Source organism: Megalobrama amblycephala, linkage group LG19 (assembly GCF_018812025.1).
Source record: "Megalobrama amblycephala isolate DHTTF-2021 linkage group LG19, ASM1881202v1, whole genome shotgun sequence".
Lineage (NCBI taxonomy): Eukaryota > Metazoa > Chordata > Actinopteri > Cypriniformes > Xenocyprididae > Megalobrama > Megalobrama amblycephala.
Window position 1 is genome coordinate 13745981 of NC_063062.1, and position 21056 is coordinate 13767036.

Here is a 21056-nt window from a genome sequence, read left to right on the forward strand (position 1 = left end):
TTCATATATATTTCCCCCTCACCGCCGGAAAAACTTGTAGAATCACAAACGTATAAGTGGCAGGTTTATTATGAAAAAAATATAAATGTTAAAAAAATGAAAAATTAGGAGAATCAATGAATTGTAAACAACTTACTGCCATTGTGTAAATAATATGTAATAATGTAATCCATAAAAAAGTAACTGTAGTCTGATTACAAGTATTTTAAAAAATTGTTTACTCTAATTACAAGTACTTGATTCTTGAATCTGATTACGTAATCCAGATTACATGTAATCCGTTACTACCCAGCCCTGTATATATATATATATATATATATATATATATATATATATATATATAAAATCAATATTATGTTATTTTAAATACTTGAGCATATATTGACTAATCTTTAATGTAATGTATGATAAAAACGTACTAAAAATTTGCTTGTGTACTAAGATTGATATTGAATAGAGGTCGGTTCGGTTTGCACGTATATGTATACCGCATGTAATATGAATAACAGATTGATAGGGCTATTCCATTATGATTATTAAAACAACTCACCACGTCAAATTAGTAATACGTGCAACTTACAAATAAATTTAAGTTTTATTAGTTTTATTTTTAAAGTCCCCCTGTAGTCAATAATTTTATCCCTTTAAACTCATCTTTGATTACCAAAATGACATATTTAAACATTTTTTTCATGCCTTAAATTAGCTTGAATGTATGAATGTAACTCTACACCCTTGCCTCATTTAGTATACACAGTTCTATGAATATGCAAATTAGCCCCGCCTCCACTCACACCAGGGGCATGTTCAAGCTCAAACTGGTGCGCAATGTTTTGCTACGGTTTCCAGGTTGAACAGCATGTTTCCTGGAAAGGGTATGCAATGGGTTTTCTCTTGTTTGGTGGGTGTGTCAAAAATGTCCGCCCAATCAGCAGCAGCATGTATATAAACCATGTGGTATTAAAGAGACAGCTCGCACAACGGGTCCAAGTAAAGTCGTTTACAAATGTGTTCTTTTATTCTGGATGCGAAGGGCAGTGACTGTAACATCGAGCGTGTTTTGCAGTATTAAACACGCATTTATAACGACTTCACCAGGCTCCGAATATTCTTCAAAAAGAACACAAAAGAAAGCCTGCTCAGCTGCCATAGTTGCAACTCTTGCATCATCAGAACAGGGTGTTCAATGCACCACAGTTTGTTTAAAAACGTTTTGCAACGTTTTATCGGGGCTGAACGCAGCCCAGCTCAGAGATCCACTTGATGACGATAGCACATTGACGCGATTGGTTACAAGGTGGTTTGTGACGTCAGAAACACCAGTGATTTTTTTGAGACTGTCTTTGGTTCACTGCCTTTTAAAGAGAATATTCAGCAATGGTGTTGACTTATGAAATTTGCACATGGGTTGTCTTAAAGCACATTAAAAACCCCACAGACATATAAACAACAATAAAAACTTGATTTTCACCACAGGGGAACTTTAATTAAAAATGAAATGATAATTAAGCTTTTACATATCTTAATTATTTAGTTATAACCTTAAACTTTGATGTTTTTCCCCCTCAAATATTAATTCTTTTTTTTTTAAATGGCTAATTTTTTCATAAATACTTTAATTTTATTTATACTGAAAGTTGTAAGGAGGGGAGACTGCTTATTGCAAGAATTAAAACAGGTCTATGGAAAAGAAAACACACACAGTCTTAACTGAACATTGAACAATGTCTTCCTTTTTTATTCCAAAACGTCTAGGATGAAAGAAACAAGTGTAAAATATACAACATAATTTCAAACATAAGGAACAAAAATCGAAACACAAATGGAAAAAATTACAAATAATTAAATTGTCGTACACAACCTGCAATGAAAATCTCTCGAGGGGGGAAAAAAAAAAAGTTTGTGTAAGCCTCAAACACTGAAGGCATTGCGTATTAGTATAGTAAGCCCAACATCATCAGACGGGTCTAAAACGGCATCGAAACCAATTACTCTCGCAATGCAACAAAACCTTAAAACTGACAAGATGTTTAACATTTCAACCTGACATAACATAAAACTGTCTATCCGATCACAGGTCATCTTTGCTGGACGCTATACTATTTAAGAAAGAGAAATGAAAAGGGATTAATACGGGTTTACAGAGCTTGAACAAAATGGGGTGTTAAATTCGTAAAAACAGGTTAACTCTATTGTTTGAATACATGGCTCTCACCAGTAGCATGCAAGCATGCTGAGTTTAATATATCCTAATTAGAGCCTCAGATTTATCCTCAATTGCACAGCAGGCTCATGTCTGTTAAAGAGCTTTTTTTTTCTTTTTTCTTTTTTTTTTTTTTTTACATAAGAGAATAAAGCAAAAGAGGACACATTGCCTACACCCTGTAAAAATGTCCTAATGAGCCACACAGACTGCTGCAAATGGCTATGGATATAATATGCACAGCTCTAAAAATAAAGATGACAAGGGAACGAATAATGTGTTAACACAAACACAGTCAACGGGGCCGGCACTTCCTTGTTGCATTAGCATGAAACTTGTGAGGAAATAATGGCAGAAAAAATAAACTCAGATCACAGTTTACAGCACTTTTCAGTAACGAACCTGTCCGTTCCTATCTTCAAATTCCGTGTTAAAGTGAGAAAGAAAATTTGCTTGAAGATGGGCCACACACCAATGTGGCACCCATCGTAGGACATGATTACCAGTATCTGATACGCAATAGTCTGATAAGGCACTTTCTTTTTTGTTCTTCCTCTATCAGAGGGCATGACCAAATAGTCCCTCCTAATGAATAAGTGTTGGCAATCTCAGTCTAAATCAAATACAATCAACTGACTAGAACGGAGCAGAAAATAGGCTAGTTTCAGCCACTTTCTCCAACACTTTCAGATATTTGGGGGCTACAATACAGAAAGAAACATTTTTCACATTTAAACAAAAATAATAGCCCTGTTGCACTTGCTGTAGTGTAATTTCACAGAAGAACTGAAAAGAAAAACTTCCACAGAAGCCAGCATATAAAATTAGGAAGATACATAAATGCCTGCCCTCTAGAGACTTAAAGATGTACTGCAGGTTACAGACTCAAGGTTCCTTTTTAAGAAATCCTAAATAACTATGTGGTTAGCATTCCTTGGTAATATAAGCCCTCTTACATATTTTACACGACTCTCTTGATTGGAAAACAAGGTATCAACTGTGTGGGATGATTTTGCAATAATCCAGAAGTTAAACTGTTTTACAGAAATCTCGCTTTGTCCTTTTCGTATCCTGATAGCATTAACAAAAATTCCAGGAACATGTCGTTATGCTCCACTTGACATGAGAAAGCTGAATGATGGCCAAATTATTTTCGGCAGATAAGGATCAATGGCCTAAATACAACCTTTATCACGAACCAACAGGGCTAATGTTCATGAGGTGATGATAATGTCTCCATGTCTGCAGCATTTAATGGCGCTTCACCAAAAGAAACACAAGGTAATAAAGCAGTGCAGCCAGAAAACCATCCGTTCAGCAGAAACTTGGAGTGTTCGTGTTATAGTTTCGTTCTCTCATGCCCTCCACAGTCTTGTTCCTGATTCCTTGTCAAGGATGAAAGATGGAAAAAAAAAAAGGAAAAAAAAAAAAACCCACCATGATGCCACGGTCTCACGGTATTGAATGCACATTGAAAATAACAGCCTCCTGAACTGAAGTATCCCATGTCCTGTTCTGCATTGATGGCAGTGCCGCATACAAACTGAGGATTTTTCACATGTGCAGAGAAATGAAATCAAAAAATAGCTTGAAAGGAGGGAGCAAAGGATGGGGAGATGTAGTCCAAACCCACCGATATATCTTAATTCCAAGTCTGGACTACAACTCCCAATAGTGGTTCTGAGAGAGCCAATAAGCTGCAGAGCACAGATAAAGCAATCGAACAGCAGGGTGGCATGAGGTCAGGACGCTGACTGAGAGGGCTGTGGAGATGTCGGCTGAGCCATCCGAAGGGGCTCTAGTGATTGACCAGGCCCTGCAGCATCATCATGAGGCGCCGTGCACGCTTGCTCAGAGGGCTGTGGGCGTCCTGCTGCAGGAAATGGAAGAGCTTCTGTCGTACCTGGGTCAGCACTGCAGACATGTGGTCTCTGGTGACTGGATCTCCATGATCCAGGTTCATCACAGCATCTTCTAGATAGCTACGCATGAATGAGAGAAAGGAGAAAGATGTTAAAAACGTGGAAAATTAAGTATAGGAGGATTGGGTTTAAAGGTGATCGAGAGGATTTTTTTGTCGACTGAGAATCCAAAGACTGTTAGCGAGTTTTTGAAATGAGCGCATGCGTAAGAACAACCCCCCTCCTTCACAGCTCATTGCAAAGGAACGCCTCCCAAAACCTGTGCACGAGTATTGGAACACGAGTGTTTACCACCGGCATTCGCTGTGTCGTGTTTTTTTGATTCATTATGTCGGACTCACCGCAGGTAACTCATAATCTGCAGTTGTTACTCCTGTCTCCTGACAAAAAACATTGCATGCAGCGCCTGTGGTGTGTGGAAAGTTACTGGAGAGCGCAGCCGCGCTCGTCTCTCACAAGGAACGTCACGGCAGTGATTGACAAGCCAGAGGGCCAATCGTTTACGCGATGATTGCGATTGATGTATATTAATATTATTACTTTCAGTGCACCTAATAAATAGTCTTTTATCAGTTAGTAAAGACAGTTACAAGTAATATTGCAAAAATGTATAAAACAAAACATCCTCTTTAGCACCTTTAAGCTTTGAATGTTTAAATATAGTTTAAAGGATTAGTTCACTTTCAAAATGAAAATTACCCCAAGATTTACTCACCCTCTAGCCATTCTAGGTAGGTGTATATGACTTTCTTCTTTCTGATGAACACAATCGGAGTTATATTAATAATCACCCTGATGCTCCCAAGCTTTATAATGGCAGTGAACAGAAACTCAAAAGAGTACATCCATCTATCAAAAATGTACTCCACATGGCTCCGGGGGGGTTAATAAAGGCCTTCTGAAGTGAAACGATGCATTTGTGTAAGAAAAATATCCATATTTAACACGCTATGAAGTAAAATAACTAGCTTCCACCAGATTGCCTTCTGTATTTAACTTACGAATAGAACTGACGTTGTGTCATATGGAGTATGTTTATAATGGATGGATGCACTTTTCAAACAGGTGGTTTCTGTGCACTGCCATTATAAAACTTGGGAGCATCAGGATGATTATTAATATAACTTTGATTGTATTTGTCTGAAAGAAGAAAGTCATATACACCTAGGATGGCTTGAGGGTGAGTAAATCTTCATTATTAGTAATAGTAATTTTCATTTTAAAGTGAACTAATCCTTTAAGTGGAGCAAACTCTAACACCCCTAATGCACAAGTTTTATTTTTCATTATTCTGTTTATTTTGTACTTTTATAACACAAGATGCTTATCAGTTTTGTAGCTGATTGTGAACAAATACCATTTGTTTTTTATCAGCCCTGCAAAAAAATATGACCTATGCAGGAGTCCATTCTGTTCACTGCTTAATACACAAAAAAAGCGGCTGTATTGTACCAACTAGAGGACTAAATGTTGCTAGGTGGAACAAACAGAGATTTGCACCACTGTTCAAAATAAAAATCAAAGAAACCAAGCATTGTGGATTTGTTCCTTTGTCCGGTAAAACTTTAGTTTAGGGTCCAATTCTCACTATTGACTAGTTGCTTATTAGCATGCATATTACTAGGATATTGGCTGATTATTATTAAGCAGATATTAATTCCTTATTCTGCATGACCATATTCTACATCCCATAATCCTGCCCAATACCTAAACTTAACAACTGCCTTAATAACTATTAATAAGCAGTAATTACTACTGCTACATTAGGCGTTTATTGAAGCAAAAGTCATAGTTGTTAATTAATAGTGAGAATTGGACTCTAAACTAAAGTGTGACCATTTTTCCAATTGTACGGAAATCGTAACGAACCATGACCCCAAAAGGTACGTACCGAATCGTGACTTTCTGTTATGATATAGATTTTTTGCAAGCAACATGTATATTTTACATTATTGCTGATGTTTTGCCAGGGATCTTAAGAACATGAAATTGACATTTATTTTCCTTTCTACAGATTTTCTTGCATCACTAGAGAATGGCTTGTGGTGCTGTCAGCACTTTTATTTTCCCGCAGCATCAGAGAAATGAGTCAAATGGCTCAGGTGATTCACACAAAACAACTTAGATGAGCTTCCATGAGCCTCCAAGCCTTCATGAGCAAAAACGGCACATTTCAAATTGTGTACTTCTGAAGTGCCTTTGAAATGAAGAGAGACCCAAAAAAGAAAAAAGAAAAAAAGAGAAATTGCTTTCTCCAGGCATTTTAAGAGCTCATTGGCTTAAAACTAAAAAACTAAAAAAAAAAAAAAAAAAAAACCCTGCTAACATCATCGCAACCATCATGGAGGAGCAAATGTTTTCCCTCATATCAAACTTTGATTCAACTGGAGGCACCATTTACATCATTTATTTTATCAAAGTGTTTTTGCAGGAAGGCTAAGTTCCTTTAATCTCTCCTGTTACGATCACCAGTTTGCTTTGAAGCCAAATCTCATTAATATTGGAAGCACTTTGCACTGGGCCAGACCTCTAACAATGTATTAATATTAAATTCAAAAAGTGCAAGAGGTCTAAGTTTTCATAGCTGAATTTTCAGCAGCCATTAGTCCAGTCTTCAGTGTCCTTCAGAAATCATTTTAATATGCTGATTTGGTGCTGAAGAAACATTTGCTCAAGATTCCTTTTATTTGAGGCTTCTTTGATAAAATTTCAAAAGAAAAACACTTATTTGAAATACAAATCTAATGTAAAATTATAAATGCCTTTGTCACTTTTCATCAATTGAATGCATCCTTACTGAATAAAAGTATTAATTGCTTTTTAAAACCTCAAACATTTGAATGACAGTGTATGTAGCCAGCACTAGTCATTCATTCCAGTCCTCAAACACAAATCTGGTGTTTTTTTGACAGCTGTACTAACAGAACATGTTTGTTATTTCTTTAAGCTATTCTAGGGTAAAGCTTTTTTGGTCTTCTCTCCAGGCTGCTTGTTTTTTTATTATTATTATTATAAAGTCCATCTAGGATTAGTAAAATGCCACCTGTCTGGAAAACTATGTGGGAAATCTCTCCATCTGTCTTTTAAAATTAATAGACATTGCTGTATGATACCACCAGAGACTTGAGCGGCATGTTGCACAGAGGTCATCTTAATTGCCTTACAAGCGATCATTAAGTTAAAGCTTCTGATTAAAAAAAAAGGAAATGTAATACAATGACCTTAATATCCCCAGGACTTTGCATTGTAGTCCTGTCCAGATGGCTAAGCTTTCATGCCTCATGGCAGTTTGCTCTATTTTCACATGTGTAGGCCCTGTTCCAAATCATTTAAGCCCACAGTACTGTTATCTCAACTATAATCTATTGGCCCAGAGAGAAATTACATTCCCGGTGCAAAGAAATCACTGTTTACATCTTGTATTCTGCTAACCTTTATTTGCAAAGGTTATAGCTTAAGTGTTAAACTCAGAGCATGACACACAGGGCTTGGCGGTATGATAGAACACACTGTGTGATGCTAAAAACAAGTCAACCGGTTGAGATTTTGCTGTACTGTTTGTAGAACAAAAAATACACAGGATTGGAGCACCAATCCATCATTCGTTTTACTGTTCACTGTTTGTTGTTGTTGTTGTTTTTTTTAACTCAAGTGTTACATAATGTGAAGCAGCTGTTGTGCTAATGCTAGACTTGCTTTTCCGTATCACATGCTATTAGCACAACATTACACAGTGTTCAGGTATATAAAAAAAAGAAAAAAAAAAAAAGAAAGAAAAAAAAAGCAAATTTGAATTTTTAAAAATATGCCTCAAGAACCCTGCTCGTTCCATTTCGTTGCACTCGGCTAGCTGTCTTATGTACGGTACGCCCAACATGGAATTAAGGTGTAGTGTGTGAATATTAATTGGCTTATGATAGTGTTGTCTGGCAGCTATCAGGAACGTCAAATCATAAATATTCATGAACCAGGGCTGAATTAGCGCATACAACAACATGTTCCTTTCAGGCAATAAGTTAGGCCTACTGGGTGAAAATTTTTTAAATGCATATGAAAATTAAACTTAAAGCTGCAGTCCGTAAGTTGCCTCTTTGTTGCCATCTCTGTTTTAAACCTACAATTGCAGTTATTTGCAGAATTATCATCTTTACGTGGGTTGTGGATCGGCATGGCTCCTGAGTGCGGATGAATCTAATGTTTGCTGTCACCACAGCGGTGTGGGTACTGTACTTCAGAATCACAGATTCTATGTCTTGGAAGTATGACTAAATTAAGAATTTTCACAGAAAATTTCATCTGAAGTAAGTAACGTCTGCCACTTTTGTTCTGACCAACTGAGGAAAAAAGCATTAGGCCTACAATAAATCGCGCTGCCAATGGTGATTAAATCTAACGATCGCTTCGCTCAGATCACCGTGCAAATTATTATTATTGTTATACTTTGTTCTCAAATTGTTAAATGTTAACGACATTGCGTGACTATGTGTATTTAGTGTGTATTTGCGTTACCTGTAGATTTCAATTTCTGTAGCAACTCCGCAGTCCGAAGTCTTTTGCTTTTGACTACGGGCGAATCTCCAGTTGTCACCAATGATTATCATTTGGAACCTTCTAGATTACAATCCACCATCAAAATGATAAGTTTAATTATTGCAGCTGCTGTGAGAAAAGGCTATAAATGATCCACCATCCTCACATGCCATATAGCCTACTAGCTAGAACTCCTTTATGTAAACAGACGTGACATAATGACGCAAAGACGAATGGTGGCATGCTTCAATTTCCTGCGGAAACCTACCAGTACCACCCGAATTATAAAACATTATTACAAGCTTACCGTTGTGAATCGTGCTAAGGTAGGAAGATAGTTTTGAACGCTGTCGGTTATATAGTTGCTCAAATTTATTTTGGATCATTTTTAACCAAGTTTCAGAATGCAGTTTTAAATTTCTTTCATTAATTATTTGAATATGAAGGTGTCCAATGGTTTCTGTCATAAACAAAAGCATATACTTCTGAAAACATTATTTCAGGCACTATGTAAAGATATAAATCCTAAATATAAAACCTAAAGCGTCTTATAAAACTTTTGTCTTCCTGCTTAAAATAACATCCTGTCCAAGCAGAAAACGGACACAGACTTACAGATGGTGATGTCTATGCACATATGGACAGCATGAAACACTAGTATTTTAGAGTGCAATTCAGAGATAGGACTGGCAGACAGAGCAGTTTATTGCAGTAAAGGGACTTGGCAGCACACAGGCAGAGCATTACTCTGTGATTCACAGGAGTTAGTCCTTTTCCCCCAGCAGAGAACTGTAATGCAGCCCAGACAGTAGAGCACTTTAATAACTGCAGCCCAATGCAGCACTGCCACAGAAGCGGATGTCCCCTTCACCACAAGGTCGTCCACAGAGGAATTAAAGAGGAGAAAGGGACGATGTCTTGAGTCTTAAAGCATTAATGTCCTGTGATATGAAACCGCATTTTGCCCTTGATCACGTACGACATAGAAGACTATAAATAAATACTTAAGTATTTAATCATTAAAAGCACAGTGCTCTGCATGCTTTTGCATACTCATTGAAACTGCGAGGGGGTGTGCTGAAGGAATAACTTCTATATAAAGGACATTTTGAGATGAATATAGAGCATGACTGCACTGACTGATGGAGGTGAAGGGAACAAACCTGATCTTGAGTTCTGTGCGTGAGCTCAGGTTGGTGGAGAGCTGCTGGATGAGAGACAGGAGGACGGCCTGATGGAGTGGACAGGGCTGCTGGCTGAACACTTGCTGAGAGTCAATGGTCTCGCACACGTACAGCACCAGATTCAGGTCTGCTGCGGATAAAGCCTGCATGGAGGAGAAGAAAAAAAAAATAAATTCACAGCAAGCAGTCAGGAAAAAACCTGGAGAGGACTAATACAATACTATATCACATATATAGAAAGACGATAGTAAAAGGTCACATCTCATGCCATGTCACCTGTGGAAATAAGTATTTAACTGTTAGGGTTCAATTTCATCTAATTATGGTGATTCTCTACAACCACTAAATTGACCGAAAATGCAAATTGATGTAATAAATTAACAAGTGATGAATACAAATCAAGAGCATACTTAATAATAACAGTTATTGTAGTCTGACTGTCAGCACTTATGCTAAGACGTCTCCTCCCAAAAGCTTAATTAGGCTATTAGTGATTTGCATGATTTAATTTGAACAAAAAACCTACAGAGGATAACCAAAAATGCTACCGATTTCTCCGTAGAGAAGTGTTTGTAAAGAAGCTTTGTAAATGTTGCCTTAAATGCTGACATTTCACAAAATGCAAACAGTTAGTGTGGCACATTTTGCAGCAGCATAAGGCTCAATGCAGTGGCCCTCAACCTTTTTGACTCGAAGAAAGATTTCCTCTGGTATTTATGCTGTATTTATTACAATCATACACATACCATTTAATACATTAATTTATTTAAAATTCTGATTTCTTTTTCAACAAAAATAATAGTTATTGAGGGGAAAAGGGGCAAATAATTTCAGTTTACATTATGTATTATTTTAATTACATTCTATTTTTTATATAATTAAGTCATCCTGTGGCCCCCTTGAAAGCTTGGTTGAGAACCACTGGCCTAAAGGCATAGTTCGTCCAAAAATCAGAATCATCCCATGATTTACTCACCCTCAAGCCATCCTAGCTGTATATGACTATCTTCTTTCGGACGAGCACAATTGGAGATACATTTAAAAATATCCTGGCTCTTTTAAGCTTTATAAATTGTAGTGAATGGGGCAAGTTTTTGAAGCCCCAAAAATGCATCCATCACAAAAATAATCAATACGGCTCCAGAGGGTTAATAAAGGCCTTCTGAAGCGAAGCGATGGGTTTTTGTAAGAAATATATCCATATTTAAAACAACTATAATAACTAGCTTCCGGCAGACGGCCACTGGCATCGATTTGCAGTGGAAGACTAACTCCTGACCCGACGTAATGACGAAAGCTCAAGCACAGGGGATAGAGCAAAACAAAACACTGGTCACAAATTAGAAGTCTAAAACGAGAAATTTTAAAGAGAAATGTTGGAGGATTTTGATATAAGAGAAGAGGAGCTTGAGTTTGTTGCACAGCCCTATTTATTTGAACCGTGACAGGCGTCTAAGCTTAAAAAAAAATTAAATAATAAAATCACATTGCTTCGCTTCAGAAGGCCTTTATTAACCCCCTGGAGCTATTTGGATTATTTTTATGATGGATGGATGCATTTTATTGGGCTTCAAGCTTGGATAAAGCAAGGATATTTTTAAATTTATCTCCAATTGTGTTCGTCTGAAAGGATATAGTCATATACACCAAGGATGGCTTGAGGGTAAATCATGGGATAATTTTCATCTTTGGGTAAACTCTTCCTTGAATGCATGTAAAAGTGTGTTAAAAGGGTTACTGACATGACATAGCAGTTTATCTAATCATTGCACCCCTAATGACCAAAAAAAGCTCATAAAACATGACCACAGAAGCATGATACAGACTGAACTGAGAGAAATAAATCACACATATGTATGTGTCTAGCAATCATTAACCAACCTGTTGGAAGGCCTCGTTGAGCTGGCCCTGCTGTAGTAACTGCAGTATGCTGGCCTGCTGGGCCTGATAGTCCAAATGTGTGGAGGGGACAGGTGTTCCTGCAGCCGAGCGCATGGCCTGCATGATGCTGGAGGTGACGGCTGCCTGCTGCTCCTTCATGGCCAGACTCACTTCTCCCTTCACTATGCGCTGCACCTGCGTCAGGATTGAGTCTTGCAGACTGCAGAGAGGATGGACACCATTAGACTACGCCAACAATATAAAAAAAAGACAGGATTCAACTCCCTGTAATATTGAACAATTTAAAGGAGTGTGTTCAATAACATGTGTCGCTATTGAATATTGCTGTGGTATCAAAATGGGTAGTGCAAATACTTAAGTCTATGACTGGATCATTATTGCAGCGATTATTGTTTCTAGCATGTTATATGTTTGGCAACAGTTCTTCTAATTCCAAATGATGGAGTGAGTATCTTTTCATTTCTTAAACAACCATGTAGGAAGACACATCATGGCCATATTCCAGGATGACAATGTCAAGATTCATCAGGCTCAAATTGTGAAAGAATAGTTGGGAGGGATCATGAAGAATCATTTTCACACCTTAATTTCATTGAAACTCTTTGGGATGTGCTGGAGGAGACTTTAGAGTGTGCTCGCTCTTGCATTGTCAGTACAAGATCTTGACCAAAAATGTATGCACCTCTTGATGGAAATAACATCACAACATTTTTTTTACATCAAGAGGCGTGTCAATTTTTGCTCAAGATCTTGTATTGACAATGCAAGAGGTGGGCACTCTGTAAAGTTTACTCCAGCACATCCCAAAGACATTTAATGAATTTAAAGAATATATACACACACACTTCTTGGTTATGGATAGTGAATATAGTGAAATGTTTGATTGTAATTTAACACCATTTTTTCCCCCAGTACTGGTTTAGGCTACTGAAATTTTGGTATAGTGAATACCAGAATGCAGTGTAAACCTAAATGTAACAAACTAATTTGAAACAAAATACAAATTATATTTGTATTTTAGTTTCAAGCGCCACATGGATTTAATCCCTTCAACTTGAATTTAATACTACATAGTCTTAATTGCATTTATGTGAGAGGAAAACAAACCAGCTTTATTGACAAAAATTAAACCCAGGATTAGGCCGAGTGCCACGCATACCAATCCATTTGCAAGGTACTCAATGCAGAGTTAAAAAAAAAAAAAGCTTTCTCTGCATGAACTCTCAAGTCAATCTATTCCTCTATTCATGCAATAAAGTTATCCATAAGGGAAGGCATACAAGGGGAAAGAGAATTCCTTATATTGATTCCTGACAAATATTGGATAGGCTTTGTGCTGCATGCATGTGACGGTAAACCTTACTTTCCCACGATCATGTGGAGCTGATGCTGAACGTCAGAGCACACACTGGCCGTCACAGTGCTGGCCAGCTGGTCTTGAGAATTCTGGAGCGTGTCAATCATCTGTTGCAGCTGGCCAATCACGGGATCCCGTGCATCCTGGTCCCGCTGTTTCCTGTTCTTGATGTGTGTCTCCAGCTGTTGGATGTCTGCAGGAGAATGTAGTCATTATATATTTAGTCAAAAACGCAAGAGAGTTGTATTAATTAGCCGCTGCTACAGACGCAAGATGTGTAAAACAGACCTAAAAGCATGCAACAAACTGCCAGATTCATTAATATACCCTATGCTTATTTTTTTATTACTGTAAAAAAGCAGAAATAAAATGTCACATTGGTAGCAAAGTCTATTGTGATGGTTCTTACACTCATGGGTTCCCTGTTTGAAGCTGTCATTGATCTGCTGAAACATGGACTGGCAGCCTCTCTCAAACACGGGAAGCACAATGCTTTGGAAGGTCTCTTTGTATGCTGCCTGAATGGGGCCCTGCATGGCCTCGGCAGCAGCACGACCAATGGCATCTGTAGTGTTCTGTGAATGGAAGAATAGGACAAAAAGTTAGAAGAGTTAGAGTTTTCCCCAGTTTGTGCCTGTTTCGTGATCAGTGATGAATTATTCAGCACGACACTGGTGCATAGAAGTTGGTGCACTTCTTTTGAACTGCTCAGTTTGTAGTATGTCTTTCACAGAAACATTATTTCCAGCTAGAAATGTTTTTAACCCAGCCTTTGGAAAATAATATCCTAACAATTGTCAAGTTTGGGGAAAAAAAACTATTTAAAATTGCTCATTCTCAAATATTAAGCCACTGACCTTGGACTTAACAACTTTGGTGACATTTTCCTTCAGTGTTCCTTCCACTGCGGTTAACTTGGCAGCAATGGTGCTGCTCATCTGGCCAGTCAAAGGTTCTAGACTCTTCGATATGGCTGCATAGAAGAAAAAGGTCACCTAAAGCTCTACATAAACCTTAAAAGTCAATAAAAGACATCTTTCCAAACATTTCACAGGGACAAATAAGAGCAGAATGTTCTTTGTTGTATTGAACGCTGACAGAAAAAAAAAAAAGTTGAGCTCTTGAGTTCAGCACATCAGCACTCACACTGTGGGACGATCTTCTTCATTTCTTCACGTAAAACTTTGTCTAGCCGGTTGCACAGACTGTTGTTCAGAGTCTGGACAAGCTGCTGAACCAGCTGGTCCTGAAGCTGTTGGTTCCGGCTTTGTCCCTCAGCCAGGATTCGCTCCATTCTTCTCTCTATGTCACCAGCTAGTTAAAGTTAACAACAAACTGTATGGGCCTGACCAATCAAAAGTGATTCTTTAGTGTGTATATGCATATGAATAAACAAGATCATGCATTAGAGAACAATTATATTAATATCAGCTTTCTTGCTTTTTCTTGTGATAGTGGGTTTAGTCAATAATTTACTCACCCCCATGTCATCCATGTCAAACATCTTATTTATGTCTTTCTTTCTTCAGTTGAAAAGAAATTAAGGTTTTTGAGGAAAACATTCCAGGATTTTTCTCCATATAGTGGACTTCAACAGGGTTCAGCGGGTTGGAGGTCCAAATTGCAGTTTCAATGCAACTTCAAAGGGCTCCCAGCCAAGGAATAAGGATCTTTGCTGGCGAAACAATCTGTAATTTTTTTTTTTTTTAATAAAAATGTATATACTTTAACCACAAATGCTCAAATGTAGAGAAGGAGGACCATTTTTTGTTGTATGTTGAATGACACATATTTATATATTTATATGTCTTTGTGTTAGTTTATTGTTCAAAATGGTCCTTTTGTGTGCGTATCCTGAATGTTTAAATGTTTTGAAACACTAGGTCGGTACTTCCGCCTACGTCACGCATGACCTTACCAACATGATTACGTAATGTGTGGCGCATCACAGAGCTAGTCCAAATGAGCATTTGTGGTTAAGTATATACACTTACTTTTTTCAGAAAATGACAGATTGTTTCGCTAGATAAGACCCTTATTCCTCAGCTGGGATCATGTAGAGCACCTAGAAGCTGCATTGAAACTGCAGTTTGGACCTTCAACCCGCTGAATCCCGTTGAAGTCCACTATATGGACAAAAAAATCCTGGAATGTTTTCCTCAAAAACCTTAATATTTATTTTCGACTGAAGAAAGAAAGACATAAACATCTTGGGATGACATGGGGGTGAGTAAATTATCAGGAAATTTTAATTCTGAAGTAAACTAATCTTTTAAGAAACAAAGTTCAATCTTGAATTCACACTGTCAAAAAATGCTTAAGGTGACGACACTGATGTTCGTTCTTTCTCTTGCTCATTTGTGTTTGCTCTAATCTTCAATCTAGCTATGAGTCTCCCCCTAGTGGAAGGATACGTTCTTGCTCCTGCTGAGCCAACATGGAGTGCTCAATGTGAGCCATGATGGAGCTCTGTATGGCATCCATGTGGCTGGTGACTCTCTGCAGAAGGTCCAGCTGGTTCTGTCTCAGCTCTGCTAACTCCCTCTGCTGACTCCGCAACATCTGCAGGAGCTCGTCTTGCACCTCTGTGCTCATCTGGGGACACAACCGCAAATTCATTCCTCACACATGAAACTCAAGCATCCCTGACATCAGCACAGCAGAACATTCATACTACCAAGCTTGCCATGTTATTCGTGTTTTGTCTCCATTGCATTAAAGTTTTATTTATATAATGAATCACAGTGACTGGGCAGAAAACAAGCCTTCATGCATTTTGAGTGTGTTTAGACAATAAAAAAAAGCTACAAAATGCATTCAGATTGTGATGCAGGGGATCAACAGACTTACCTGGTTCTCAAGCTGTCTAGACTGGGAGGACTCTCTGTGAAGGGAGAAAAACAAAGATGATCTAATCAGTCACACAATCAGATTATATGGCTGAAGGGGCTCACCACTCAATCCCACATTAAACAATATTTAACATTAATATCAGTAAGATTTCCATAGTAAGGAGGGCCGCTCACTCACCCTTCATCTTTCTTGCTCTTCCTCTTGAGCTTGGGGGAGCTGCGGGGTGATGTTTTCCAGTCCTTTACGGGAAGTCTGTGCGAGGAGCGGGGGCCACAGTTCCCCGAGGAGGAGGCCAGACTGGCAACCTCATCATCATGATCACTGTCAATGAAAAAATAAGTGAAAAAGACAAGAGATCAGCAAAATTGTTCTCAAGGTATTAAAGGTCCCGTTTTTCGTGTTTTTTTGAAGCTTTGATTGTGTTTATAGTGTGCAATATAACATGTGTTCATGTTTCGCGTGTAAAAAAAACAAAAAACAAAAAAAAAAAAACAGTATTTTTCACATAATTTACTTATCTGTATACCGCTGTTTCCACTGTCATAAAAACGGGCTGATGACTTCCTTGTTCTATGAAGTCCCTCCTTCAGAAATACGTAACGAGTTCTGATTGTGCCAGCGGTTCCTGTGTTGTGATTCGACAGCAGCTTCTGCTCCATCTTTCAAGAATAATCTTTGTGCGAATCCGGCATTAAACTGATTGAGATTGAGGAAGCTGTCCTCAGCAAAATGTGCTGCACATAGTTTTACATGTGGATTATAATTTTCGGGAACCGAGTTAAACGTAAATTGTAACCATTGATCTCTAAGTACAGCGTCCCTGGGAAGGCCAAACAAAGGTGATTGGACTGCGGGATGAAAATAACAGCGTTTCAACGACATGGCGACAAACACACTCTACAAACGCAACTCTTGCCCTTCACGCCCCCTTTTTTGTGTATTCCTGTGGGCGGAGGTTAGTCAAAAAACTGTTTTAGTGACGTCATTAAAGAAGGAAGTAGAGGGATGTAGTCCAAACTGGCCGTTCGATGTAGGCGACTTCTGTTAAATAAAATATCTCGCTTGCATTGAACTTTGAGCTTTAAAATTTTACAGATTTTATTTATACACACAACAGGTGTCTAAAAACCCTAGTCACGCCCCTTAATTTGCATATTCACATCATTATTTTCCAGGAACTTTTTTCCCCCAGACCTGTTGCTGTCTGCGTTTCCATCAAGGTCTAAAGTACTGTGAAGATTAGACAAATTAGTCTGGTGACGTAGGACTGCGCGTGACTTTCCGGTTCCTGCAGGATTTCGTCCTCTGTATATAAGCTTAATAAAGCCTGATCCTCGTCGTCGGTCCATCGGTCGTCTTTTTTAAACTCCATTGTTGATTCGAATAGCAAACAACTCTTACTGCACGCACAATCTAACCAATCAGCATGTTCAGTGCCCAAGTCCCACCGTCAAAATTTCCTGAACTTTGAAAAAGGACTACCTCATAGGGATGCACCGATCCGATATTCAGATCGGTATCGGCTCCGATACTGCCATGTTTGCCGGATCGGGTATCGGCCGGACGGGACCGATCCAAATCTGATACTGTGCGTGTACTATTCTGTGTTATTGTTAAGCTCCACAAAAGGCACAAAAACATTAAAAAGCACCATAAAGTTTCTGTGCACTATGTTCCAAGTGTTAACAGATAAATATTTAAGTCGTTAAATGAAAGTTCACGTAAATGCCTCCCTCCACTGCGGCTGTCAGTCATTCTCCATTCAGCATTCAGTCTGCGTGTTGCGTTCAGTTACGACAGTCAACACAATGAAACTCTCTCCAAGATGAATCAATGTTTCTTATACTTATTATACTTAATAAAGATACCGGTAATACAATATGCATCAATATATCTTCACTTTGTGCTTTGAACTTTTCACTGCGGAGCGCTGCCGCTGCGCGCTGTGACTCCATGATGCTTCAAGCGCATCATTCTGCACACGGGATGCGCATAAGCGCTTTGTGCCGCTCTGTATGGGAGCCGTTCATATTATAATAGGCCTACTTTTGCACAATGAAACATTGTTAATAGCATTTGTTTGTTCTGTCCTATCTATCATATGCTGATGCATCATTTTAATTTTTATATTTTAATTATAAGACATTATAATTAAAATATAAAATATAATTAAAACAGCTTCTGATTTCGTCCACATTTTCATATTTATTCACAAACTTATAGGATAAACAAATAGGCCTAGGCTATGCATTTATTTATATTATGAAAAGAAAGTATTATGAAAAAAAGTTAAAGTCTGCATCACTTTTCAGTTTTCATCTTTCATCTCATCTCAACACTTTTTGAGGATTGTCAGTGAACGCGATCATCTCTTCCTCTTTACTACTTTACAGAAGGAAATAAACATGAATGAATATAAAAATATGTTGAAAGTTGCAGTAGCTTACCGAAATCTGTATCACGTCAGTTCAATCAGTGTTGTAAACAATGTCACGTATATAGCCTACCTCAGAAAAGCCATTCGTTGACCACCATAAAATTATAGTCAGCAGCAAGAAAAATAAAACAAACTATTTAAAACAAAACAGATTAGAAACTTAATTATGTAAGCATAAGTATTATAATATATAATAAAATGGACAAACTGGGTGCGTGTAATCAAATGCATCGTTTTCATTTTATTCTGGAGACTGAACTCGCGCTCTGCTGCCACACTGGAGCGCGCTCACCACCTACTGAACAGGGGTGGGAATTACAGTTACAAGCAACATCAGCCTCAGTAATCTGTCAAAATGACGGACAGGCTGCAGATTTTGAATTTTGATACTGAAAAAGGTGGATCGGTGCATCCCTACTACCTCATGAGCAGGGACTTTCTGACGGGGAAATTTTTTAACCGGAACTTAATTTAGACCCTGGTCCCTGCGGTCGAACACACTGAGTACTACCCCAAAGTCCCTAGTTCCTGTGGAAAGTTCCTGCGGTGGAAACATGGCTTAAGGAAGCACCAAAACCATATTGGTGACTTAATTTGAAGAATATCCTACGTATCCCACATGATAGGAACAGAAATCTGTTTAGTAGCCATGGAGATTGTGCAAAACTCATTTAGAACACTAAACAGGAAGTTTTTGTAATACCACTCCTACAGGGGGGGGGGGGGGGACACTCGACAGTCGTGACAGGTTTTCTTTAGCAGACGGTTTGCATGCCCTTGATTTGAATTGCTCACATCACTGTTTTCAGTGAAGGTCAGACTATTATTCTGACAATTTGACTGAAACCATGTAATGTTGCAGTTCCTAATTAAGTTACCAGCCAACTGGTGAGACATTTATTTCACAGCTGGCGTTAATGTTAATATTATGTGGCCACACACACCTTATAATATTCCCATTAAACAACTTAATTCATGAATTTTAGAGCCTTCCTAAAGTACTTGCATGAAAAGCTAATGTAAAGTAAAGCTGGATAAACAGCAGAAACTGAGAAAATTATTATTAAACATGAAAACTGAGTCTAATGGAATCTGAGCTACAGAGGAAGCTCAGACACCTGGACAGGCAATACTCCAGAATATAAAGTTTACCTCTGCTCTGCACTTGCATCTTGACTGTCGTTCTGAGTCAGGTGATAGGTGCGTCTGTGGTAGGGAGAAGAAATGTGCCTGTCCTTTATTTCCTCCCTAGAGCTGGAAACAAACAGTCAAAACAGAGATATCAAATGCTTTAGCCTTGTATCTTCAAATATTATCACAGATTTCTCAAAATTCATCATAAAACTCTGAGAAAAATACTAAAGATTAATATTAAATAAAATATAACTTGTATATAAATTTTTAATCTTTATTTATGTTGAATGTTTTTAAATTATCTTCAGTTATATATATATATATATATATATATATATATATATATATATATATATATATATATATATATATATATATATATATATATATATATTTTTTTTTTTTTTTTTTTAGAGAACAGCAACTCACCAGTCTCCCAAACCATTGTCTCTCAGGCTGTTGCGAGTTTCTCGTGTGATATCGGGTGCTGCCGGCCAGGCATGGTTCACACTGCTGTCAGAACAAGAACCTCCAGCCGCTACAGCGTTTCTCCTGTGACAGAGCCGTCTCCAGTAGGGAGGGTGTGTTATTGAGTCTCTGTTCTCCATCCACAGATGCTGCACCCAATTCGAGAGGCAGCAAACTGTGCTCAGCACTGCTCCGGGCTCTTGGAGACAGCAGGTGGAGGACCGATGCGGCTGATGCCATGCTGTCAGAATGCAGGACAGGGACTGAATCAGCAAGCGGCACTGGCCAGTCCCCTCTGCAGGGTCTCCGAGGCGATCTCGGGGATGTCCTGGGACATTGCCGTAGAAGCAGAGGAAATGACATCCGGAGAGCGAGCTCTGGTCGGAGAGGCTTGAGGGACAACCATGGGCTCTATGGACTGGAGATCCAGGGAGAGAGGAGGGTTTGGAGAGGAAACCTGCAGAGGAGGAGATGGGAAATAAGGAAGGGGAAGTCTGTGAGAATAGGGAGCAGCTTCGCAGAGCAGAGAGGCCTCTCTCAGGAGGGACGGAGAAAGCACCAGTGAGGGAGAGAAACCCTAACCGGATGGGGATTTTAAATGGAAGAGTGGATGGAGGGATGCCAGATAAACAGAAGAATTGTTAAACGAGTTTTTCCATTTAAATCAGATCTTTAGGACTGACAGCCTGAGCTGACATTTTGTGAGTGCTGAAATCTGATCTGATTTGTTCAGATGGATAGTCGATTTGGATATTGCCCATGCTATTTCTACAGTAATGACATAAGCATTTATACTACCATTAAAGTGAAAGTTTATTTCAAATTAAGAAATTAATATGTATTAAAATTGATCAAAAATGACAGTAAAGATTTGCATTTCTAATAAATGTTGTTATTTTGAACTTTCTGTTGATCAAAGGATCCTGAAAAAATTTATCACGGTTTCCACAAAAATATTAGGCAGCACAACCGTTTTCAACATTGATAATAATAAGAAATGTTTCTTGAGCAGCAAATCAGCATATTAGAATGCTTTCCGAAATATTGTGCGACACTGAAGACTGGA

The 21056-nt window shown here is 38.3% G+C and overlaps 1 protein-coding gene across 1 annotated transcript in view; it reads right to left on the bottom strand.

Annotated features, from left to right (window-relative positions):
- Positions 1-1711: 1711 nt before the first annotated feature.
- edc4 (enhancer of mRNA decapping 4) overlaps positions 1712-21056 on the bottom strand; it is a 28739-nt gene continuing 9394 nt past the window's right edge. Inside the window, 14 exon segments of the mRNA XM_048167823.1 lie at positions 1712-4185; positions 9819-9982; positions 11721-11940; positions 13105-13291; positions 13508-13673; positions 13956-14071; positions 14245-14400; positions 15513-15693; positions 15949-15982; positions 16129-16272; positions 19541-19642; positions 19952-20052; positions 20054-20254; positions 20256-20447. Coding sequence (XP_048023780.1) covers positions 4002-4185; positions 9819-9982; positions 11721-11940; positions 13105-13291; positions 13508-13673; positions 13956-14071; positions 14245-14400; positions 15513-15693; positions 15949-15982; positions 16129-16272; positions 19541-19642; positions 19952-20052; positions 20054-20254; positions 20256-20447 — 2148 coding nt within the window. The 3' untranslated portion in view covers positions 1712-4001.